Below are 26,571 nucleotides of genomic sequence, written 5' to 3' on the forward strand. Positions count from 1 at the left end.
TTTACAAAATGAAATACTGATTTAAAGTTGTTTTCACAAAAAATAAATAAATAGAAAATTTGTAAAAGGAATCATATGATTTTGATTTTAAATGTCAGAGTTGACCTGTCGTATCATATTAACTTTTAATGAAAACAATTGTAATGTTGATTTATTCTTAATTACATAAACATTGGAAATGATGTCTAAGCTGTTTGTTATAATTTGGTGTTTTGGTTCAGAGAGCAGAATGAGCCTCAAATTAGTCTCTTATTTGGGTTGCCAGTTTAAAAGCTAAAATCCAGTTGGTTTATTTAGGTGGACGTGGGTCTAGGCACCAGCAAACCAGGTTCAGTTGTGATTTTTATACTTTTTTAAACTGTAAGAGTGCAGGTTACGTACATTTCCTTCAAATATATTGCATCAGTGGCTATTCTTATGTATAGTTGGCATCTTCAACTCTAAAGTGAACTCAAAAATCACCAAAATGTAATACGTTTAACTAAACTTTGTGAAAAAAAAGGCATAGAATTCAACAAGACAACGAGGATTTATCCATGTTTTTTTATTTGTATTTCATAAATCCATCTCTCTTTATTTGAAATGGGCAAAAGCAGATTAAAAATGAATCTTCTATACACATCGTCAGCAGTAGGGGGCGCTCTGTACAGTGTGTATCTACAGCGATATGTTACAGACTGAAGTGTTTCACCTGCCTTAGTCCTGGTCAACACTGTTTAAACCATTTACTTTTAACCACTTTAATACGCACAGAGAAAAAAAGGTAACACTTTATTATAACTACACTGTTCATGCTTTTTAAGGCAAATTAAAGACCGATTAAAGAACGATTCAGCCTTAGTAACTATTAAAACTTTAACCCTTTCCCCTTAATTACATAGTTACTACACCTGAATATCACTTTTCACTCAGACACTTGTATTTCATTTTGAAGTAACAAGAGTATTTTCGATAACTTTTGTCACTGTATGAATGATGCAGTGTGCCAAAAGGTACAGAACAGCAGCCACAATTCTGTTAGTCTGCCCCAAGGCAAGTGTGACCATAGACAAAGCTTAGAACTACCAAGAATATGCTGTCAATGTTTAGTTTTTTTCTTTTTTAAGGGATTGGGGTCAAGATTATATAGTGACATCCGTACAGTCAGTCTCAAAAGCAGAGGTGGGTAGAGTAACTGGATGGATATAACATCTGACTTATAATTTGATCAGAATTTTAAGATACCAGGTTTAGTTATTGATTTAATATTTTGCCCTTCAAAGGATAGACCAAAACAATTGAAAAAATCAAATCATCTGATGAAGTAGTGCAAGAAAAAGATGTTCAAATCATTTCATGTTGTCGACATAAAGCTTTTGTCACTTGTAGACTTGCTCACAGTGAGAAGAGTAACCACAACTTTTACTCAAGTAAGAGTACTGCAAAATGTATTACTCAAGTAGAAGTAAAATAATGATGTGTGGGAACTAGTAGTACAGAATTACTCAAGTAACCGACAACCGACCTCTGCTCAAAAGATCCATTCATCAAAACATAAAAAAAAATACAATTTCTTTACTCCATCTAGTGGCAGACCAGGACCACTGCAGTCTGAAACACTTGCAGTAATTTGATAGAAACAAAGGCATCACAGATTTCCCATCAATGGAGCGGCGTTTCGGTCATAATTATAATATTAAGTACTTTTCAATTCTTTTTATACATTGAATATTCACATACACAGTTGATTTGACCCAGAGGAAGCACAGTTAGTGAATCAGAAGTGACCTCCCGTTTGCTACAGTGCTGTCCATTCAATTTCATCTAATAGATATTTTATATATTTACACAAAGAAATCGCTGCAGTTTCTACTTCGAAGTGGTCTGAAAATATGAAAAAAATACTGTCGTTAAAGCTGCACTGTGTAACATTTCTACTGACGTGTCTCCATGGAGATGTTATTGCTTTGCCTGGAATGTTCCACGGTATGGCGTGAAACTTGTCTGCTGTATCCTTATGGGGACGAGCCAGTCATGCCAGTAGAGTTACGTGTCAGGTCTGTGGAGAGGCGAGTCCACTCATAGTAACCGATAATAAACAGCAACACAAACGGAATAAACGCAAGATAAGTTTAGTACCAAAATGAGGATCATTCCGGGCAAAGCATTGACATCTCCATGGAGATAAGCAAGTGGCAAACTCGCCCTTCAGAAAAGTTACCCAGTGCACCTTTAAATCAATACAAGCACCAAAGTAGTTGTTTTTTAGAACATTTTTAAACCTTGGACAAATGATAGTGGTGCAAAATGACACTGTACCTACTGGCCTATGTTTTGTATGGCTTTACTGTCGGTTTAGCTCACTGTCAATAGCCTCTTTTACACATTTCATTGGCCAATCCAGTCGCTGTGTGGCTTGTTGTGAAAGGGAGGGCATCTGGCTTAAAAATGGTCCAAAAATGACCCTTGATAGAAAAGACAAAGGGATTAAAACAAGGAGAGCTACAAGAGTAATCACAATTGAACTGAGTTAGAACAAAAACTCCCTGTGTCTGTGTATAAAACCCGTTAACCCTGTAGTTTAGATCTCTACCAACATGTTCTGAAATGCATGGGATCCTTGTATTAGTTTAGTTGTTCATATTTCAGTCTTCTCTCAAATGTTAATGCTGTGTATTAAGCAGTTTTGATGTTATGTGATATAATAAACTATACGTGATCCATAAAATTTACCCTGGTGACATTGTAGCGTATATTCAATTTACCATGTGCTTTAATTCTTTATATTTACACAATACTAGTCTAATCTGATTCTGTGGCTCAGTGGTATAGCTGTAGCCCTTATGCACGACAACTTGACACTGACATAGTATTGTGAATTAAACTGTACAATGAATGTCTCTCCCAATTTTTTCAACATCAAGTTACACATTTTGTTGACATAATTAACTTCAAGACAAGACACTGAAAGAAGCCAATACTTAACAATATAAAGTCTGTTAAAAAGAGGCTATTGACAATTTTACAATATATTTGACTCATTTTAACTGCTTATTTTCAACTGCATAAAAACTAAAGGAGGAGTTGAATAATATTATTACATTATTAATGTTTTTTTTATTACCATAGAAACACACAGGCCAAAGTCAATGGCTTTTCTGCTCAGCTGCAGTCACAGTGTCAGCTGCATAGATTCAATTCAAATTATTTAAAGGTCCTATATTACACAAACTTGAGTCTTGTGGCCTTGTTACCTCATCAAAAACAGACCTGGAGTTGTGTTTTGTTTCATTCACACATACTTGAGTAATCCATTATTATTAGTCTGTGTACATTTCCAAAGCTTAAACGCTCTGTTCCACCCTGTGACCTCACGTAGTTGTAGTTTTTAAGTTAACAGCTCCTTTTCCCTTTAGTTCAGTAGAGATTGGCAATTCCAGGGCTGAAATATTCAAATGATTCTAGTGAAGGTGTGTGGAGTTTAAAAACAGTGTTGCATATCCTGTATTACCACATGACATCAAAAGGTGGAGCACAGTGTTTCATCTAAATACTATCCCCAGGGTTTGATTAGTGTAAATATACAGGGTTTGTTTGTTAAATGTGTAAATGTAAACACAAGTCCAGGCATATTTTTGATGAGGAAACAACATTATGACACAGATCAAAAAACAGAGTAATATGGGCCCTTTAAGAACAATATTTGATTTCCTACACATGATCCTACAAAGAAAAGTGGCTTCAGCTTTATCATCTTAACTCTTATCTGACCCAAAAAATATGCATCTATTTCATATTTTTAATAATATTTTGGCAAGAAGGTCGCTGCTCTGTGCCACTTATAGATACATGCAGTTAATTATTAAGGTAGACGTATGGTAGGTGAAGGTTGTGCAAAGCTGGCTGTTTTTATTTTATTTAATCATGTTTGATAAAGCAATAATTTCTTAACAGTAGGTTGTTTTTTTTTTATTTAATACATGTTGATATAATATGGGTAGGATGGTAAATGTTTGCATGTTAAGATTATTGTATTTAAAGCGTCGTCAGTGCAGTTACACGTCAGAGAAGGTCTAATCTAAGAACCACTATGTAACTATGTTCTGCTTTGTGCTTGGAGATGCTATTGCTAAACTTAAAATGCTCCACAGTACGGCACTAAACTTGTCTATCTCCATGGAGACAAGCAGGTGACGTCACGGGCCAAGTTACAGGTCAGATCTAGTGGGAAGCGAGTTCGGTCACAGTAAGAAAGCAGGTTTTTAAGGTGTTTTAACAGCAATAATATATGCAATTGAAAACATGCAGGTTAAATAAACACCATACTGTGGAACATTCTAAGGAAAGCAATAACATCACCATGGAGACAAAAATGTTCCAGACTTTCGTTATAAAAAGTTACATAGTGCACTTTTAAAACAGCTAACCGTCAAGTCAAAATTAACAATTATTTGATTGAAGTATAGTTGGTCAATTTAGATTAAGTTTTTAGAGGGTCTGCCACCTGCTTGTCTCCATAGAGATACAATTTTTGCTTAAAATATTCCACTGTATGGCATTAAACGCATGACTCCATGACGCACAAGCAAGAATGTTTTTAATGTATGTTTAATGTATAAGTAATAAAAAAATAAGTCATAAAAACACCTATTATTTGAATAAAAGGACAAGTTTAATGTCGCATTGTGGAATATTTCAGGCTATGTCCTACCTCTATGTAGATATATACAAGTTAATATTTTCACTTGCGTGTAATTGCACTGACAGATAAGATTTGAATCTAGACATCTACTATCTGCAAAGTTTGTTATTTTTTAATTAATATCTAAATAAAAACACTACCTCTACCTTCTGTGGATCATTTATTTTACTAAACCAAGCTTTTTCTCAGTGCACTGCCAGCAAAACTATAATACCACTTTAAGCTCCCGTTATTTTGTTAAGGTTTAAAACTAAACTTCAGACAGAGCTCCTGTCATTTGATAAAGGGGTCTTGCGTAGTTCCAAGTCCATTAAAAACACTGTTTTTTCAAATTAAAAGCTTAAACTGGAGTTGTATGAGAAATGTATTTGAAACAGTCTTTTTTATAGGCAGCCATGCGAGCACAAATGAGCAATGAATGAAAACGAAAATATTTTAGGCACAAACTTACTCACATCCACTCACCTTTTAATAGCCCTATAGAACTAGAGCCGTAAAAGAGGATCTCTTTATAAAATCTCCCCATAATCAGTCTATTAAAAAGCCAGCCAGTAGGGGGCATCTTAAAAATCTATAACGTTGATGCTTGCATATTTCATGAAGAAAGAAGGGAGAGGGGAAAGACTTTTTTCAATCTATGCTGCAAATTAAGATTTTGGTTTAAAAATGAGAAAAATAGCTTATATACATTGGTGATTAATCTTGTGCAATTGTTTGTTTAGTTTTTGAGTCGAGGCTGAGGTGGGTGAGGGGCAGGTGAAGGGGCAGGTCTTGGGGTGGGAGCTACTCTTGGCCGAATCCCTCAGTCTCTTCGATGGCGAAAAGAAGTTTCTCCTTTAACTGCTCATAGCTTTTATAAGGAGGGAGGTCCAGGCGATTAAAACTGGAGAGAGAGGAGACAAAATACATGAATAAAATAATACATTAGGAGGGTTACGTTTGTGATATAAATGGGTTATAGAACAATAAAAAATAAAAAAAAAGTTATCAACCACTACATGCACGATCTGTCAAATGTTTGGACACAGCCTCTCATTCAGGGTTTTTTTTTTCTTTATTTTTATTTCCTTCTACATTTTATATACATACAGAAGACATCAAATATATGAAGTAAGGTATATGGAATTATGTAGTAGTATTATGTATGTAGTACATGTACTGTACTGTAAAAGTGGTTAAATAAATAATATTTTTCGACGAAGCAAAGAGTGGATACTTTGAGGATTTGAATTTAAGACATAAAAATAATTTTGTAGAATTATTTTACTTTTTTCGTTATTCCATATATCCAGCTTCCATATATATTTGATGTCTTCTGTTTGTATATAAAACATAAAAGTAGTAAAAATAAAGAAAAAACATTGAATGAAATGGTATGTCCAAACTTTTGATTAATAGTACAAGTATTTATTTCTTTTAATTATATTGTTAATTTAAAAAAATCACCATTACTAAATAAGAATTGCTAGCGTAATCACCAAAATGCATACATTTATGTAATTAAGAATAAAAAGTTAAATAGTCCTCACCAGGTGTGGCTCCTGGGCAGCCACGTGTCTTTCCCCACTTTTTCAATGCAGAACTTCTGAGGCCCGTTACTTCCTGCAAAGAAACACATACAGAAAAATGCAGATAAATGAACTCAATCTGTACCATATAAAAGTCAGTATTATGTCTCCTGTTGCGTTTCCTCTCACCCATGAGCTCAGCAAATCCTCCGAGCGGTAACCTGCAGGTCCCTGTGACAAACTGCATGAGACGCAGACGCACCTCATTGTCCACCTCTTTCACCAACTGCACAAGAACACAACATATGGGTTCATATTTATGATGTTACTTAATGATTATTTTAAATCATAATACAATAATATTTATGTTGGCATTTCCTATAATCCGGTAAGTGTCTAAAACATAAAATCTAAACACGGTGTAGTGGCGAGTACCTGCCAGAACCATATAATCTGTTTGCTGTTCCTGGTGTAATGTCGATACACAGTGTTCCTCTGCCAGTCCTGAAGGTCCACCTCCTGCATCCCACACAGCATCACCTGGAAACATGAAGAAAGCATCACAAATATGGTCATGTTTGTAAAGAGCTTTATACCTCTGCTGTATGTCGTCACTTTGACTTTCCAACTTTCATATAAGCAGCTTAATTCAAACTGCTATACCCCTCAGAGCAATATTAGACTTTTTCTTTCATATTATTCTGTTATAAAGCGTGAAATACTAAGGAGTTCAAATGCAGCTTTGATATAATATAAACTAGCACTTTAAAAACACACTCACCTCCAGCTCTTTCTCGTCGAAGTACTGGAGCCACTGCAGAGGGACCACTTCATTAAACCCGTCTAAAAAGGCTTTAGTCTGACCCTCCACACCGCGGGAAAACCTCCACTCTGCCATCAGGCTAAGGGAAAAGCAAAATAAACATAGATCAGTTTTATGTCATACTGTGGAATAGTATAGACAAAGAATCTCTATGGCAACAAGCAGGAGGAGGCGCTCCACCAGGCCAAATAAGAGTCAGGTGTGTGGAGATGCAAGCCCACTCAGAGGAAAGACACATGTTTTTTTTTTTCCAGTTTTCCAGTGCAATAAAAATACCATATTATTTTTATCCAAATAGTGAGGAGATTTAAAAAGACAAGCAACATGCATTTACAGTCTTGGGATGTCCTCAGTTTGATACAGTTTTATCTGTTTTTAATGTTCAGATTTGTAACTTGTAACAACATTTCCCTTTTCTCTGAGCGCTTTATCCATATATTTTTATACAAAGAATAAAACATTGAATATATGAGTGGCAAATGTCAGATCTTTAACATAAATTGCTATGTAAACTTTGCTTTATATCATTGTACTCTTACTATTGGCATGACTTCCAGCCATACTGTGTCCTTAACCTGTTTTCTTTGCATAATTAGGTGTTAAAGTGCACCATTTGACCCTTTATGTATTTTTTTGGGGGGGGATTTTTGAGGGGATATTGTACCTGATGTACTCTTCCTTGTTCTCCTCAGTGACCAGGATGTTGGCGCCGTCCGGTTTGAGGTCGTGGGACGTGATTTTCCCCAAAATCTCCATGTCGACAGAAAAGTACATTTCCAGACAGCACTCCTCGATGTTGTTGTCTCTGAAGACATTTTAAAAAAAACAATTATCACTAAACTGCATGTGATAGTTTAGACTACACATTTTTTGAACATAAATATATTTAAGATTTATGATTAAAAATAATAATAATTAAAAAAACACTCAACAAATTCAACCATTTTAGTTTTCATTAAAGGGCTGTATTTGTCTTGCCCAGTATAGATATTTTGACCTCAAGAACTGCTTATACAATATAAGTGTGAGGTGTAGTGTCTGTATCTAATTATAAAGCATTGTATTATCCAATTATCAGGAAGTGCACAGTTAGTATGAAAAAAAACTCTGGTCTTTGAATGTTGTGAAAAGCGGTTATAAACTCATCGAGGTGAATAATTAGGATACTCGGAGTGTATAAGGTAAGTGAGCAACAACTTTGGACCACTGCAAACTGTTTAAAATGAACTAGTTCTGTTTTTCATATTTTTAAGACAGGAATACTAGCTCCTGTCTACAATGTCTTTTTGCTGTTCTCAAAATCACAAATAACATTTTTAAAAATGCGTATTTTTTATCTTAATGTTCAGGACAATAATTTCCTCCGGGCACAAATTGGTGTTACATGTTATGGTCAAATGAGCTCAACTAATTGACTTATTTACTTTATGATATTTGGCATTCATTAACTTGACTCTGGTCTTTATTACAGATGTTTATCTAATTTCCTGTAATATTTTATAATGAGCTGTTACCGGATCCAGATGAGGGAGTTGTAGAATTCGGGGTCGATGGACTCCAGGTCTTTCAGAATGAGTTTTTTGTTGAGCATTCGTTTGTAGAAAGGCAATGAGAACCCAGTGTCGATGAACTTTCCATGAAAAAGTGCCTGAAGACAACAGTCAAGAACACAGTATTTTAGACAAACAACCCAAATGTGGGTTTACAAGATTGTATTGATTATTGGTGTTTTTTAGATTTCAGAATGTGATGAGGTCATACCTCCAGATGGAGGAAAGAGGCAGTTTTCCCTTTTGATTATATTTTACTTTGGCATGAAATATCCAAAAGGTAAATGCAATCCTGTCACGATAATTACTATATCGACTTATTGTTCTATCTTTCATACACTGAAATATATATTTTTGAGGGTTATTTATTGTGGGTACTTTTTCTTTGCAATAGTGGGATATTTTTGAATGTTGAATAAACGACTTCTGTTATAGATACAAACCCACTACTTAAGTGTTGTCTTCTGCTATTTGGCTATTTCAACTCATGTTTTTATGGTTTGATTTCAATATTACTGTTTATACATCTATATTTACTTCAGCAATATATCTCAGTTCAACCTAGACCATAATATGTTACAACAATAGTTGACTGGTTTTCTAGTATGAAGTATTATGTGTTGGACTTGCCATAGCGATGAAGCGTCCTATGAAGCAGAAGTAGGAGAGGTGGTCCGGGTTGATGGCGGAGGCGGGGTTGATTTGGAGGCAGTAGTTACTCTTCCCGGCGTATTCAAACAGACAGTACATCGGATTCAGCACCTCATGGGACAACAGGAAGAACCACTCCCTGGAAAACAGACGGACACAGGTTTGGGATTAGGAATAAGATGAACAATAACACTGATAGTAAACAAAGGGATTTAAGGAGGGCGACTGGATTTTTAAAGCTATGTCACTGCAATCTGTATTAGTGTTGTCGCACTGCTAAAATGTCAAACTTGATTTTGATACTAAGGAAGAAGCTTGAAACTTGATAACTTTCTTTGCTGCTCTTACACCTGTTCAATACTTCTGACAACCCTAGTATTGCAACTGTGATGATATTTGCCATTAATGTATAAAAAATAGGATTCTGTTCAGAGTGCCCATTTTAAACAACTCCAGAGGCATTCACATTGGAGAGAAGATTGAAATTTCAACTAATGAACTAATACAAGAAGGCATGGGGGCCTTTCAGAACATGCTTGTAGAGGTCTAACTGACAGGGTTAAAAAGTTGTTAATGTAGAGGCATTCTGTTCTCACCTTAGGGATGAAGAGGATTAAGTACATACCTATTCTGTTATATCTATTACCTTAATAAAGTCAATACGAGAAAACCTACACAGGCACAAGGAGAACATGCAAACTTCACACAGGAAGGCCCTGTGCCGCCCTGGAGTCAAACACAGGAACTTCTTGTGGTGAGGCAAGAGCACTAACCACTGCGCCACCATACCACTCGTGTAGAGTATGTATTTATGCAGCCCTAGATTTAAGTAATTTGAAAACACCCATAAACATTATCATTAAGAATAATACGTGTTTTCTCACCGCGCGAGGCCTCCATAGTCGAGTCCCTCCTCTCCTCTGAATATGACGTACAGTCTCCTCCTCAGGTCGTACGGCTTCAGGGCCATGATCTAAACACAACACAGCTTATTACAAATGTTCAATAATGCAGCAACTTTGTACTAATATATGGAATACTAATATGTAATATATGCCACAGCACTGTATTGAGAACAACCTCGCATAAATGATGTGTAGAGAATACCTACAAAATATGCAGAATTACTGAAACAAAACACAACTTCAAGACCCTTTTGACGATGTTGATATCAATAAAGCACTGTTTAAAGTTCAAAAAATGTAGGCCCTTTCGTATGAACTGTGGCCACTAATTAAACACTAAAATACAAAAAGCAAGTACATAAAAACACTGCATGTAAAACTGTTCTAATAGTCTCATGCTGGAGAAATGACATAAAATTTGAAAAAACACTGATTTTATAGTGGTCAATAGCTGCAGTTAAATAACAGTAAATTAATGTGGTAAAACACACTTGTTGGAACGAGTCCTCAAACAGCGTCTGCCTGGAGACAGTGATCTTGACATGGCTGGGGAGAGCGTTGGACTGAAAAGGACAAACAAAAAGATAAAATTTGATTCATGTATTATTTTATATATTTTACATGGGACCTGGGGCCCTAAAACTAGAGTGAAGTGTGAGAATAGGTCTGGAATTTAAGAAGCATTAACAACATAAGTGGTACAAATCATTCAGATAAAATGGTGTAGTGCATATAGAGCCAATTTAACAAAGTTTTACAACAGCGTCTGGCTGACTGTTTGTGTCACTACTTCCTGAAATTTTATCCCTCAGGGGGTTTTGCTGCTGAGTTGTGCTAAAATGAATAAATGCTTCAAGATCATGCAGTTGACAACAAGATTCAGGTGAATTTCACTGAACTTTACGTAAGATAAATACAACTTTTTTCAGTGTTTGCCTTTTGGGCCCATGCAATACTCTTGTACTTCCATGGGGGTTCAAACTTTGGGACTAGCTGTGCTGAACAATTCACTTGGGTTTGATAATCCTTGGTAAGAGTATTCATTATAAATATTTCAATCCCTGATGGACAACTTAAGAAATGTAGCCAGTTTTACAGTAGTGAAAATTTATCTTGTATGACTCACCTGGCACAAGTATCTGAAATGAGCCAGTTTCCATCTGAAGCTGCGCTCGTAGGCGATCTGAGGCCCTTTGGTGCTGAAAGTGTAAAAATAATATTTGAGCAATAAAGAAACAGCTACAAAAACAAACCTAAACCCAAGTACTTTTCCCATTTGGGAAATAATGCAACTCTGCAAATAATGGAGGAGCATGCCAACAAAACAATGAACTAAAGTTAATTTGAACTCGTATTCAGTTTGAAAATAATCACACTGTTGTACTTTACAATTTATAATAGTTTGGAAATAAATTGTAAATGTTGTATGTAGAAATATTTAACAAAATGTGTATAATTTAATGTATTGTGAAGTTGTGATGTATTGTGGGCCTACATGTTGGGATATTTTGAAGGTTCGTGGTTGCAATTGAAATTTTAAAGCAACAGTATGTAGCTTTTTAGCCAAAAAATTACTCAAATAAAGGCATGTTTAAAGGCATGTTCAATTTGGCTGTGTTTATTGTACTGAAAACCCTGCACCCTTACTGTGAGCGGGCTTGTATCTCCACAAACCTGACTCTTATTTGGCCTGGGGACGGGCTTCCTCCTGCTTGCAGAAAATGATTGATGATTTTTTAGTTTAGATTTAATACCTGTTGTAATCCAATTTTAAAGTGTATGTGTTTCTACGTTAATTCTGTTATGTCACACCTTATTTCTGTTTTGTTCCATCTTTGTTTAATATGAAAAATGCATTTAAATATACATATATTTAATTTAAATGTATTTGAATTATAAAAAAGTATTAATTACAGCCTTATTTTTTCATACAGACTTTTCAGTGAGCTATTGATATGTTGTCACCAACATTCCTTCGGAGTGTGATGCTAACTGAAGGTACTATTCAATCTGAAACTCTGTGTTAAAGATCAGATCAAATCTAATTTGAGTCACAATCTGACCAGAAACAACGGACTTAACTGAAACTACAGCAGGTGATCTGATTTGTGCTTTTATCCAAGTCTCTCACACATAAAATAACAGCCACAATCTAGCTAGCATTAGCCAACAGTTTTTCATTTAGTCACTCTCACCTTTTTTGTTGAAAATCAAATACCTAAAAAGGACCATGAACGCTTGTATTGATCACAGGCTGCTGAAAATTAGCTGTTTAAATCCATTTTGTATTTTTTCTTGAGTTTTCAGACTACCTTAAAACTTTTTTGGCTGTGTTTGCTAATGTGTGCATTGTGTCACCATGGAAACAGGTGAACATTTCACCATAGAGATGCATGTAGAACACCCTTAGTGTGATGTCACTATAAAGTATCAAGATTGCATTTGAAAACTCTGTTCAAACATATACAGGTCCACTCCCATAAATCTTCAGTGTTTAAGACAAATGAATAAACTTACACAGAGGACTTCCCAGTGCGGGGGTCATTGAAGGTGGTGGTACGTGTGTTATGATCCACAAAGTATCGGACCCCTTCCCTCGTGTAGCGGATCTCCCACCCCTCCGGCAGTGGATCCTCATTCTGTAGCCTAAAAACAATAAAATATACAATTAAATCTGTTAAGGATGGACAATATGATGGTGTCAATTGTTTTGTATATTAATAATTTCATTTAATACCATTTTTTGAGTATAATCTCACTTATTGCCTTACTCAAAAAAACATTGACTGCAGGTTAGATGTAGCTACCTCTATATCTTGAAGACAGTACCACTAACAAAGTATCATCAAGTATTACCAATTTGCAAACTTTCTACAATTGTGTGAACCTTGCTATAGAGTTCAAATTATCGATATCAAATAGTAAATTGGTTATCAGTCAAAACAGAAAGAGACTTTGCATTGCATTGATTCATTTTTAACAATTATAATGAGCAGTTGCTGTAGCCACCACAAGGACTCAAGTTTTGTTCAAAATGGCATACACAAATCTTTATTCCTATCTTAGTCCTTCTGCTCAGAATTAAATCATTCAAAACTTAAACAATATTAGAATGAAATAATATCTAAACTACTGTAATCTCCCATTTCTCCAGCTCACCCTTGGGTTCGAGGATCTTCCCACTGTGTTGTCTTTGTGTTGTGGTTAACAAAGTATACTCTGTCATTGGAGTCCACGCGTCTCTCTAAGGAAAAGTTGAAAACAAACTATTTAGCAAAATTTAAAAAGGTATTAACCCTCTCCTCTGCATCATCTTCTCTCAACTTCTTCTCTTCTATCACTACATTCATGAATTTCTTCTTTGGTCTTCCTCAAAGCCACTTATTACCTGTTCCTCTCCCACCTCTGTACCACATATTCTCTGTCTCTCCTGTGTACCACATATTGTAAAAATTTACAAAATACTGAATGTAAAGCAGTTTAAAATAAACTCACCCCATCCTGGAGGTAGAGGGCCAAGAGGGTCATTCTCTGCAGACATCATGGACGCCTGAAAATATGATACACAAATTTAAATGTTAAACAGCCAAACTAACGGGTTGAAATATTTAAAGGGCCAGTACTGCGTTTTTTTCTGATCTATGTTTAAATGTTGTTTCCTTATCAAAAATATACCCAGAGTTGCGTTTTATTCACACATGATTCACAGAAAAAAATGGATATTTAGACCGAGTTCTTCTCTCAAACTGAACACACTCCACCTTGTGATTCTCATTCTGTTCCTCTTTCTTTGTACTGGGGGCTTTTTACTGTTACACACCTGGGATACTGTCCTGAAAAAGTTGGACCACACATGGCACTGTCATCCTGCCTCCACTGGTAAGAAGACAACACCAAACCTGCTTAAATCAGCGGACACACTGGCATCACGTGACCATTCTGAGGAATTCTAGTGAAAAGTTCAAACTGTCAGGTATGAAGACAAACTAAACCTTCGTTGGAAAACCAAGTGAACTTCATTGGACTTGTGCTTAGATCATTTCAGCCCTGGATTTGCCAATCTCTACTGAACTAAAGGTAAAGGTAGCGGTTTACTTGAAAACTACCACTACATGACATCACAAGGTAGAACAGTGCATTTAGAGCTTTGGAGATGTAAACAGACTAATAATAAAGTGTCAAACATGTGAATGAAACAAAACAGAACTCCAGGTGTGTTTTTGAGGAGGTAACAACATGGCTTAACACTAACAAGGGTCCATTTCTGATCAGTGCCCCTCTCCCCTCTCTGCTCCCTCCCTATGAACAATAACCAATAATAAAGTGGACATAGCATAATGGCATTAATACTCCACATATCTGACTGTATCTCCTTATGATGCACTTTACTGCCCCTTATACTCAGATTGTTACCATTTATTACACATGTGCTGCGCTGATGTCTTTACTGTGCTCATGTTTAAACTGGGGTTATTTATGGGGCTATTGGATGGGCTCTTGCACCTCTTTAATTGCACTTTACATCAAAACTATTCAGCATTTGGTGCATTTCGTGCATAATATATGACTTTTAAATATAATTTCATTCAGGATCAAACTCTGATTATACCTTACACCTGTACTGTAGCATTGAAGGATCATCAACAACTGTAACTGAAAGGGTCTAAGTGATGTTGCTGTGTGTTAAATTGATATGATTGAAGCCAATATTCAATCAACACCAATTAAAGTTCTTGGTACTTTCAATACCATAATATACCTTTATCTAAATCAGTAATGGAATAAATCAAGAAATGTATTAGTATATTCAATACAAAAAATGATTTAACATTATATTTATGTCACATTTTATCCATTTACTTTTTTCCAAGGTCTTTGGCTCAGTTAGTTTCCCAAGTCTGTGAGCCAATCAAAAGCAGGTGTGATTATAAAGCAGTGTAGTGACATACGGACAGCATGTGTTAATCCTGTTGAGTTTTATGATGTTTTAACACGCAGCAAGGCAAAGATAAGGGAGAGATATTCATTCTAGAGTGTATTAGCTACTACAGCCACTACAGCTACCAAAGCTACTACAGTTACTACTACTGCAATTGCTACTAAAACTAATTTTAACAATGTAGTACTACTGCTTCTTTGACACTAATGAAATTTTTCCCTGTCAAAGAAAATCTGAAATATAATCGAAACCTAACCTGTTTTTGGTCAATATTACTTAAGCAGACTAGTGAATACTTTGTGAAAAATGTTTAATTCAGTCATGCTTCAGCTGTGGGTGTGAGTGTTGAGTTGCACTGAATGTTGTGGTCACGTTTAAGTTCTTTTATGAGTCCACATCTCGTAAAGAGCTTTACAAGGTGCGCTCCATTTGAACTGCTGAGCAAACAAAAATCTGGAATAGTGTAAAATTTTTAAAAGAAAAACACAAGGTACTCATTAAAATGATGTAATAGAACAATTTAAGAAGTGTTTTGTGAATGGACACTGCAGAGTGACTGTTATAAACAGATGTCAACAGTGCACTGTGCTAATAAACTGTGTGATGCTTTAATGCTGATGTGCTCTATTGAGTTTTATAGGACTATCGTAAAGACTATTTTACCATCCGAACTCTTCACTGCAATGAGGGCTTTTTTTTTTGGGAAAGTTTGCCATTGTGTCAACTCTGGCATATTCATGTTGAAGCTGTTCCCTGACACACTGATTACTGTGCATGGAGTTAATTCAAATAAAACAGAAGAAAAAAAGAAAACTTCAAAAGCCTTCTCTGGCTTCTGAAGTCAGATTTGGGTGTTGGGGTTTGGGTCTCAACAACTAATCTCCCACAGTGCACAAGTGCCAAATTCAGGTCAGCGATCAATAAAATTACTTGTTAATGCAGACAGAGCTCAACTAATGCAGCTAATAATACAATGCAAGCAGAAAATAGCTTTTTTTTACATATTGTACCTAGTCATTTTTTATTATAGTGTATTCCCATACTGTATTCTCATAACTCACATTCCCATATCCCCATAGTGAGTGTGTCTTACAGAGTAGAGGTATCTCTGGTTGAATTGGTGCATAGCTCCCTGCAGCTGACTGCGCTGACTCTGCCACTGCTCGAAGTTGCGCACAGACTCCATGGTGGGGCGCTGCCAGGTCGTGGTGCGCGTGTTGTGGTCCACGTAGTAGATCCGGCCCCGATCGTCCACACGCCGCTCCCACCTGCAGAGTTATAATTACAAGGGGTGAAATAACCAGATGTAGAAGAAGTATTCAATTTTGTTACTAAAGTAAAAGTACAGATACTGGATATGTACTTAATAAGTAAAAAGTAAATGTATTCTGCTCAGGGTTTGGGATCTAATAAAGCTTCAAATGCATCGATTTTGATAAAAGATTTGTGTTGAATTTTGTTCAACAGAAACAGATTTTTTTTTTTCTAAGTTCTTTTATTTGTATATTTTTGTTTGCTCAAACTATCACCTTGATACAAATAAACCCCTCAGCTTTTCAGCAGGTCTCAAACAAATAATAAAAAATACTTTTACTTTTCAGTCCAAATATTTTATAGAGATACCCGCTCTCAAAATTTAGTGAAGTAAAAAGTATCCACCAATGTACTTACGTAAAATAAAAAATAAATAAATAAAAAAAGGTGAAATACTGTACTTAAGTACAGTATTTTACTAATTTTACTTTGTTACAGTCCACCACTGGTAATAATAATACTGTACATACTGTATGACAATGATGTAATGTAGTAATCTCATAAGTCATCATCAGTGCAAATTAAACATTATTAAAGGGCCCATATTACTCTGTGTTGGTTCCTCATCACAAACAGACCTGGAGTTGTGTTTTGTTTCATTCACACGTTTAACGCACAAACCCTGCAGATTTAGGTTGAGTTCTGCTGTCAGAAAACATTTTGTTTCACCTTGTGATGTCATGTGGTAATACAGGAAGTACTCCAATGTGTTTTTAAACTCCATAAAACCTCACTAGAATCATTTGGATAACTTCAGTCCTGAAATTGCCTATCTCTAGTGAACTAAAGGTAAAAGGTAGCTGTTAACTTCAAAACTATGACTAAATGGTGAAACAGAGCATTTTGAGCTTTGGAGATGTAGACAGACTAATAAACCAGGATTACTTGTGTGTGAATGAAACAAAACACAACTCGAAGTAAGTTTTTGATGAGGTAACACCATTATAACATGACTTAAAGCTCAAAAGAATCCATTTAGTGTAATATCGGACCTTAAAAGGTACTCTGCACTCTACAAGGTTTCTGGTGGGAGGTCCATGACCTGCTTGTCTCCGTGGAGATGTTATTGCTTTGGCTGGAATATGGAATTAAACTTTTCTTACATTTATTGTACAGGTATACAGGCTATAACTACAGGTGGGTTTATTGAAAAACAAGCATTACGACTGTGAGGTGGGTACCTCACCACAGATCTGATATGCAACTTGGCATAGTGGAGTCCTCTGTTTGTATTTATAGACAGATGAGTTTAATCCCACATGGCGGGACATTCAAGGCAAAACAATGACATCTCCACAGAGACAAGCAGGTGGTAGAACTCTTCATTAGTAAAGTTACTTGGTGCACCTTTAAATAAAATAAATGAATCTGACCCAGGAGGCAGAGGCTGTGGTCGCTCCCATGTAGTAGTCCTTGTGTTATGGTCGACATAGTACGTTCTGCCATGAGGGTCTTTTCTCTGCTCCCACCTGAGACAAATACAGACAAAAACATATATGAGAAAGTACACAATCTAAAATATTAGCAATTCAGGGAAAAAATGATTACGGTACTGAATTAGTTGGCAATTAATTGGTTAACTACTGATACAACAAAAGAATACATGGAATATATTCATATGTTCAAAGTCAAAGTTAAAAGTACAACAGCTGCAGAGGGTCAAAACTTTAATGTGGAGTTTCCTAAGCATTGACATTTCAACATATTCCAGAGAATTTTAGAACAGCTGGAGACACTATATGGGCTACTTGTTTTCCTCAAAATTCAATTATGCTTTTAAAAACATATATTATACTGTTCGCTTTATGTTCCATCTGTGGCCTAAAAGAAATGAGGTATGAGCCAATGTATAACCATAACTTCAGTCTCTCATTGTCAAAAATGTATGTTTTAAATCTGTCTATGGTATGTACAGCAGACAGAGCGTAGTGGTAGTAGAAGACATATTGTGCTTATGTCTGCTATATAGTTGTAATCTATTATTATGTTATAATTTGCACATTTTTAATGGCAATATTTATCTAAAATGACTTAAGAAACAAGTCTGATATCTGCATTAGAAAACTGTGGTGCCCAACGGGAGCTGATATCACCAAAAAACTCATCACAACAAAGAGATTTTTTTTTATTTTTTTATTTGGGCCAAAATTACTACATGAAAGAAAATCACATTATCAGATTTTTAAAGAATTTATTTATAAATTATGGTGGACAATAAGTATTTGGTCAATAACAAAAGTTAATCTCAATACTTTGTTATATACCCTTTGTTGGCAATGACAGAGGTCAAATGTTTTCTGTAAGTCACCACAAGGTTTTCACTGTTGCTTGTAGTTTGTCCCTTTCCTCCTGCAGATCTCCTGTAGAGCTGTGATGCTTTGGGGCTGTCGCTGGGCAACACAGACTTTCAACTCTCTCTAAAGATTTTCTATGGGGTTGAGATCTGGAGACTGGCTAGGCCACTACAGGACCTTGAAATGCTTCTTACAAAGCCACTCCTTCATTGCCTGGGCGGTGTGTTTGGGATCACTGTCATGCTGAAAGACCCAGCCACGTTTCATCTTCAATGCCTTTGCTGATGCAAGGAGGTTTTCTCTCAAAATCTCACGATACATGGCCCAATTCATTAATTCCTTCACACAGATCAGTTGTCCTGGTCCCTTTGCAGAAAAACAGCCCCAAAGCATGACGTTTCCACCCCCATGCTTCACAGTAGGTATGGTGTTCTTAGGATGCAACTCAGCATTCTTTCTCCTCCAAACACCACAAGTTTAGTTTTTACAAAAAAAAAGTTATATTTTGGTTTCATGACATTCTCCCAATCCTGTTCTGGATCATCCAAATGCTCTCTAGCAAACTTCAGACGGTCTGGACATGTACTGGGACACGGGGACATGTCTGGCACTGCAGGCGGCGTGGTGTGTTACTGATGGTAGCCTTTGTTACTTTGGTCCCAGCTCTCTGCAGGTCATTCACTAGGTCTTGTGATCATTTTGACCCCACAGGGTGAGATCCTGCGTGGAGCCCCAGATAGAGGGAGATTATCAGTGGTCTTATGACTTCCATTTTCTAATAATTGCTCCCAGAGTTGATTTCTTCACACCAAGCTGCTTACCTATTGCAGATTCAGTCTTCGGGGCCTGGTACAGGTTTACAGTTTTGTTTGTGGTGCCCTTTGACAGTTCTTTAGTCTTGGCCATAGTGGAGTTTGGAGTCTGACTGAGGTTGTGGACAGGTGTCTTTTATACTCATAATGAGCTCAAACAGGTTCCATTAATACAGGTAACAAAGAAGAAGAAGTTATAGGTCTGTGACAGCCAGAAATCTTGCTTGTTTATAGGTGACCAAATACTTATTTTACCAAGGAATCTACCAATTAATTCATAAAAAATCCTACAATGTGATTTCCTGGATTCTTTCCCCACATTTTGTCTCTCATAGTTAAAGTGAACCTATGATGAAAATTGTACTGTAAAATATACTACAGCTGCATGTACAGGTTTAAAGGTGCACTATGTAACTTTTCCACCATCTATATTAAGGGTTGGCAACCTGCAGCTCTGGAGTCGCATGCGTCACCCTTATACTGCAGCTCTGCGTGCCTTGGTAAAATAAATTACTTCAATTAAGTATATAATTGAAGTGTATTTTATTTGTGTCACAAAGCATACATGTAAATAATCAATCTATACATTTTATGTTATCTTAATTTTAAATGTCAAAAACTATTTGCCTGCTCCCAGTATTTTTTCCGTGGAAACCGGTTCCAAATGGCTCTTTGGGTGCTAAAGATCGCTGACCCCTGATCTATATATTCATTGGTATGTTACTGCTTAGCCAGCAAGGTTCCATCCATTTCCATAGAGACAACCAGGCAAGTCACAAATCCCCTTCACTGTAAGACAATGGGTTTCAAGGTAATACCTGTACATGATGAAAATGTATGCTAGTGTACTTTAAAGGCATACTGTTGAACATTTCCATGGAGACAAGCAGTTGGCAGACCTTCCACTAGAAAAGTTATATAGTGCACCTTTATTGCCATACTGTGAAACATTCTTGTTATATAGGCCCCTACATCAGAAAATATGAACTGATTAAATTTTAAAACATGAACCTAGTCAGGACTAAACCAGGAAATGTTTTGAAGGTTGTAAATCAGGCAATGCTGTTTCAGAGATGACCAAAATTGAGTTAGAAAGACAAATATAACAACTCCCCTTTAAGACCATCCATACATTATTTTAACTGAATGAATAAGCTCAAAGCACTTTATCAGATTACTGCAGGTCAAAAGTACATTTCAGATGAGACATTGTCTAAATCTTAATTATCTAAGAAACTAAAACAAAAAGCAAAGTGTTATTTATGGGTTTGTAACATACACAAGAGAGAACAGCAGGTATAAAATAATGTCTGTATTAAATCAGCTTGACAATTTGGGTAAACATAACATGATTTTGATGAAATTTCCATCTTTCCCAAAAGTGCTTTAGCAATCATTTATTTCATTTTATATTTTTAAAGGCTTAAATTTAATAAACACAAAAGTATGTTTTAAGATTATTCACAGCAGGCCAAAAACGGGAGACCAAAACATGTTATTTTTGGATAAGGATTCCCTGTTACTTTAGTAATGTTGTAAATATTGGGGATGATTTAGGCCAGAGCGCTAAGAGACAAATACATTTTAGCAGCTTGGGGCCATTCATTCACAGGATTAACTAAAGGGGGAGCAATGCTATTTTTATGATTGGAGGGTAAATTATTGAAGGAATAGGAAAAGACTAGAAGGGACAAAATTCCTTTCAAGGACAGAAAAAAGGAGGTTAAAACATAGACATAAATACATATATAAGTGCTAGAAATAGGAATTTTATTTTGGAACACCCCTACCACATGGATAAAATATGAATATCATTTTTTTATTTTTTTTTATTTTAGTACTGATAATGATGTTTGGACAATATGTTGGCAATCTCTCATGTGAGAAAACATCCCTCTAAATGTCTTAGCTGAGGCTGAAGTACAGCTCAAAATGTGAATGGACTACAAAATGCTCAAAATGAGTCTGACGATCACTTATGGGTTTAAAAACTGCAAAGGAGACTGCATCCGAATGGTCACACTTAGGGCACTATTTAGAGATTACAGCATTTTTTTGTAGTCTGTCTAGTGAGTGACAAAGTAGTGCACTCAAAATATTCCACAAAGCACCTTTAAAAGTATTGTCCAGTGCTGGTCACTAGACTGGTCAATCAAGACCAAAATGCATTGTGGGAGTCAGAAAAATAACAGCAGATAGAACAGGTCTTTAACTAGACATAACACGACTGAATGAAAACAGACAGAAGTGCCGTTTGCACCGTTGACCCATGATTATGAATAAACCACTCTTAAATAAATTGTTATGGTGTAAAATTGCTAACGTTAGCTGCTGACCTTAGTTTGAACGGTTAAAAAAGAGCAATAATTTAAACATATCAGACAAAAAGCAAATAATCCAATCTGTTAACTTGAGCTTGGCGAAAATATTATTATTATTAAAAATTATATTATTGTTAGTCAGTGAATGCATATGAATATGAGTAACAGATGGCAGAGTTTTTTCATCCAGATGCCACAGTCACGTGACCTGAATGTGAGCTGCTCTATAGAGTCTGCTAAATAGTGCAGGCCCTGTAGTGAATAAGGGGTTAGGGTGGACATTCGGAGACAGCTCTGGATTTCTACCTGTGACGTAACAATCCTGGGAAACTTGAAGTGAAAGCGAAACTTTGTAAACAGGATTAATGAAACAAGCGTCAATGAAGCAAAATATAACTCCAGATACGGGAAACAATGCTATATGGGTAATAGTTAAAAAGGTAGCCTAAAATGGTACTCACCCCGGTGGTAGAGGGTCTGCTCCAGCTGCATTGGCTCCTTGTTGTCGGGGTTTAGCTGCGTCAGTGGTGGTTGTGTTGCCCCCTCCGGCCCCTCCCGCCGTGTTTGCTTCTCCCTGCGCTGGCGACAAACTGGACAGAGTGGATGTGTTGTTGGTGGTGCCCCCTACTGCCGTGGAAGTGGAGGGGTTTGTAGAGGAGGCAGAGGCAGCAGCAGCAGAACATGCCTGTGCAGAGGAGGATGTGCTGTTTGTGGAGCCCCCTGCTGGTACAGTGTCTGAAGTGCAGTTCTCTGAGCCGGCAACAGGGGGAGCATCACCAGTGTTTGGACAAGATGACCCGGGAACAGCGTCGCAGGATTCCCCATTTACTAAAAACATGGCAAAGTGAAAAGATGAATAGGTGGTTTACAGCACATGTGTCAAACCCAAGGCCCGTGGGCCAAATGTGGCCCTCCACATCATTTTATGTGGCCCTTGAGATGGTAAATTAAAAGGTATTATGGTCTTAAAATGTCATTTTATCAGGAGATATGCAGTTAGACTGCCATATTTTTTTACATCTAGGAAAATGCATATGCAGTATTTGTAATTTGAATAAATAATAAATACAGAAACAGTTAATTAACAAGTTAAAAAAGTAGTACATCTGGCCCTTTGAAGACAGCCATTTTACTAATGTGGCCCTCGGTAAAAATGTGTTTGACATCCCTGTTTTACAGTAACAATACTCACAGTGCTCTGAATAAGACTACAGATGAAAAGGGATTTATGTTGAAAATATTACATTATTTGAACGTTTGTGTTTCTTGCACTGCTCCATCAGATATGATTTAGTTTTATTCTATTCTGTCCTTGAAAATACCATAATTTAATGTTTTGTACTTCTAATGAAATGAAGCTAGCTTGAGTAGCAATTTCCCAATACAACACATACAAAATCATGATTTTTGTTACCTAATCCATAACCCTAAGATAACATGAGTTATCTGCTACTTCTGAGAGTTCACGCATACTTGATAATAATAAACATCGCTATCTGTAAGAAGAGAACAACTGTCTAAAATGTATTTAAAAGGGACTACTTGATAGACTGCCTGAATATCTTGTTTGTTGAACTTTGATAAGATTGTGTATTAAAAGTTCCTTATGATTGTCTAAGTCTAAAAACTGGCTACACTAGAACTGAAATTCTTTTTTTCTTATTTTGCTTCCCAAAAATGAAATACATTTCAACTAGATACGTTGGTGCCACTAATGCACTTTAATAATCTGGTGATAAACATTTATAATCCCACTTGCTCATGTTTTTAATATTTAAAATAGACCTATGCAGTTACTTGTTGTGTTTGTTTTTTCTATTGTTCTGTAATTTAACAGGGCATTCATGAAAAAGAGCCAGGTACTCTCCTTGAGCTCTCTCTGCATAAATAAAGATAAATGAAATAAAATAATACATCTTTTAACACCAAATTGCCCAGTCCCATCTAGAACAAAATCTACTTTATTAATATAGCATTAACAACTGTTAATACCCAATTGTTACAAATTAGTTGACATGAGGTATTGTGGTCGTTATCCCTTTAACTCACCCGTCCGACTTAGACTCACCCGTCCTGCTGTCATTGTCACTGTCGGAGGGCTGGTGTGTGGGGGTGCTTTTGTGGGAAGAGTCTCCGTTCAGGGTGTGTCCCAGAGCAGGACTGCATGAACTGGAAGGGGCGCCACTGTCCACACTGTTGGAGGTGGAGACCGAGCCAGATCTGACCCCAAACTCTGTACCATTCATTACACTGTAGAAAGAGGAGACAATAAAAGAAAAGAAAATTTGAATGCACTTGTTTTTTTGTTTTTTTTAAATCTATAAAAATTGTGTTTTAATTAGTGAGTGCCCCAAACGAAATACTTTTACTGACAGGTCATGTCTAATCGGCACTGCCAATCCTCTCTCCTGTCCTGGTTTGTCTGTCTCGTCTGGAGCCACATAAAAGACTTTGGGCACTGGGACCATTGTCTGACGACGAGTGACAAAGACGACAAAAGGGACGAGTGACAAAGGGGGCGAATGACGAAGGGGGCAATTGACGAAGGGAATGAGCGACAAAGAGAACAAGTGACACAGCTCAAAGAATCTTCTTAGACTCACAAAGAGCAAAAACAGGAAAGATGAATCATAATCGAAGAGATTTTAGTCCAGGTTTGGTACAAAATAAAAGCACACTGGTATTTTGCTATTGTTTGCAAAGAAAAATAATGTAATTTAAATCTTATTGAAACATAAATAGAGCTTGGGTTTTTGAGGAATTTTCAGTTAGCCTTGCTTAAAGTGAACCCAAAAGGAAATTTTAAGACTAAACTTAGCATTCATTCAAAAGTATTGAAGAATTCTATTCTAGACTATAGAGTGATAAAATGTAAGGGAAAGCATGTGAAGCAATAACCTACTGGTAAAATAATTTAACATTGTTTTGGTTCATTTACTTTTGAATGTTTTGCACTACTGCAAAGCGATCCCATCTCCATGGAAACAAGCAGGTGGTGAATCCCCCACCAGAAAAGTTGCTTACAGTGCACCTTTAACAAAAAGGTTTTCTCTGATCCTTCAAGCTTAGGGTTAAAAGTGTATATACACTAAAGTAGTCTCACAGGGTCATAACAGAAATTAATACATTCATTTCCATTAAGCTATCATCTTAGCCAGTGTAAAATACAAACACATTTTTTCAGTGCATAGTCCATAAAGATTAAGTTAAAGCTACTTGGATAAATGAAATATATAATTACATAATGTTTATAATTCTCCCTGTGTGTGGTGCAGTATGTTCTGAGACTGCATTGCAGAGCAGCCTCAGTGCTCTTTAAACCTGGGGAAGTCTTTTCACAGACACTGGTTTAAGCGATAGAGCAGAGACACCTCTGCAGTGAAAGAGGATGGGAAGAGGAATAATGTATCTCAAATAACCAGTGGCTATGGAGCAAAGATTTCTAAACGTTTGATCCCAGCTCTGGTCAGTGTATGGTGATAATGTGTCTTTGTGCAAGACAGTTCATCCTCCACGTCTCCACTGGTGACGTGTGAGTACAAACTAGAGTGTTGGTGAGGGTGAATCATGTTTGGCTGCATGTCTTGTATTTTAACAATTACATTTTCTTAATTGTACCTGTTTGCAGCCCTTGAAGAGGAGGATTCTCCGTTTTCATGGATGGCGTCACCATTTTGTTGGACTTCTACAAAAGCAATAAAGAACAAACAATATTAACAATTCAGATCTGTTAATATTCAAGTTGGTATAAAATGCTAAGTTATGTTGGTAGTGTTAAGGCTCATTTACGCTCCACTTTTGTACATAAAAAGATGCATGTGTTTCAAATGTAGAAAGATCACTGCATTTATACTTCCAAATGTTTCTAATGTCAAGGCTGTGTTCTGTTACATACCTTCAGAAGGCACTAAAATCTGTTAGAATTGATAGTAAAAGAAAAATTTAATTGTGTTAACTGGACAAAAGATTACTTGAGTGAAAACATTCCGTTCCTCATCTAAGCTGCTTCTTCAGTTCTGGTCAGATTACTGGTGGACACTCACTTATGTCTATCTACTGGGAAGAGCAAACTACACTGAAACTTAACAAACCTGTTGGTAATCAATTTCTGTTGGCTGTGCTCTCACACCTATGAGTATACTGGCTAGCACTAGTTTTCACTACACTCCATGGAGTAGATCACATTGCTTTGCTTATGGCTCAGGGTTTTGTCCTGTGGGTGAACCAATTTCTGTTATAAAGTGTTTTTAAGTTTGAAATAGACTGGGATTTCATGCTCTGAAAATCCTCTGAAGCTTTTCAGACACCTCATCTGTGTAAAGAATAGTTACACTTTTTCCTCTAGGTTCTGATTCTTTGTGGTCCTGTTTTTTGGCTCTCTTAGATTTATTGAAGGCCCATTTTGGATATCCACAAGCAGAAGGGGCTTTCTGCATGTGTTGTTCTCTTTTTCCTCTGTGCTTGTAGGAACTAGTTAAGCCCTGTGTTGTAATGTTTGAATAACTCTGTTTGTTCTACAGTGGATGGTGTGAATCAAAGTTAGAATTGACCAAAAGGATGAAATACAGCAACAAATAAACATGGACGCGACCACAGCAGTTTTAGATCACATCTGTTGGAAAAGTGTCAAGAATTATTAGATGAAAGAAGCATTTATTTGTTTTGCAGTTTGTTATAGTCACTTTTTATTAAAAACTTTAGCTTCCACTATGAAGCTGTGCTCACTACTGTCCCCAGTGGTTAGCTCATGTATCGCTCCATTGCTAAGATTTC

At 36.4% G+C, this 26,571-nt stretch overlaps 1 protein-coding gene across 1 annotated transcript in view; it reads right to left on the minus strand.

Annotated features, from left to right (window-relative positions):
- Positions 1-528: 528 nt before the first annotated feature.
- Positions 529-26,571, minus strand: part of LOC117388172 (NEDD4-like E3 ubiquitin-protein ligase WWP1) — a 40,799-nt gene continuing 14,756 nt past the window's right edge. The window contains exons 7-25 of the mRNA XM_033985645.2: positions 25,417-25,483; positions 23,867-24,048; positions 22,260-22,626; positions 17,745-17,840; positions 16,151-16,325; positions 13,614-13,668; positions 13,278-13,362; positions 12,636-12,764; positions 11,245-11,317; positions 10,610-10,681; positions 10,098-10,186; positions 9,193-9,352; positions 8,527-8,660; positions 7,677-7,817; positions 6,971-7,091; positions 6,625-6,729; positions 6,379-6,475; positions 6,211-6,283; positions 529-5,564 (exon numbers count right to left, since the gene is read on the minus strand). Of these exons, the coding sequence (XP_033841536.1) occupies positions 5,465-5,564; positions 6,211-6,283; positions 6,379-6,475; positions 6,625-6,729; positions 6,971-7,091; positions 7,677-7,817; positions 8,527-8,660; positions 9,193-9,352; positions 10,098-10,186; positions 10,610-10,681; positions 11,245-11,317; positions 12,636-12,764; positions 13,278-13,362; positions 13,614-13,668; positions 16,151-16,325; positions 17,745-17,840; positions 22,260-22,626; positions 23,867-24,048; positions 25,417-25,483 (2,321 nt within the window). The 3' untranslated portion in view covers positions 529-5,464. The remainder of the gene's footprint in view (positions 5,565-6,210; positions 6,284-6,378; positions 6,476-6,624; positions 6,730-6,970; positions 7,092-7,676; positions 7,818-8,526; positions 8,661-9,192; positions 9,353-10,097; positions 10,187-10,609; positions 10,682-11,244; positions 11,318-12,635; positions 12,765-13,277; positions 13,363-13,613; positions 13,669-16,150; positions 16,326-17,744; positions 17,841-22,259; positions 22,627-23,866; positions 24,049-25,416; positions 25,484-26,571) is intronic.

The sequence above is a fragment of the Periophthalmus magnuspinnatus genome, chromosome 20 (assembly GCF_009829125.3).
Source record: "Periophthalmus magnuspinnatus isolate fPerMag1 chromosome 20, fPerMag1.2.pri, whole genome shotgun sequence".
NCBI lineage: Eukaryota > Metazoa > Chordata > Actinopteri > Gobiiformes > Gobiidae > Periophthalmus > Periophthalmus magnuspinnatus.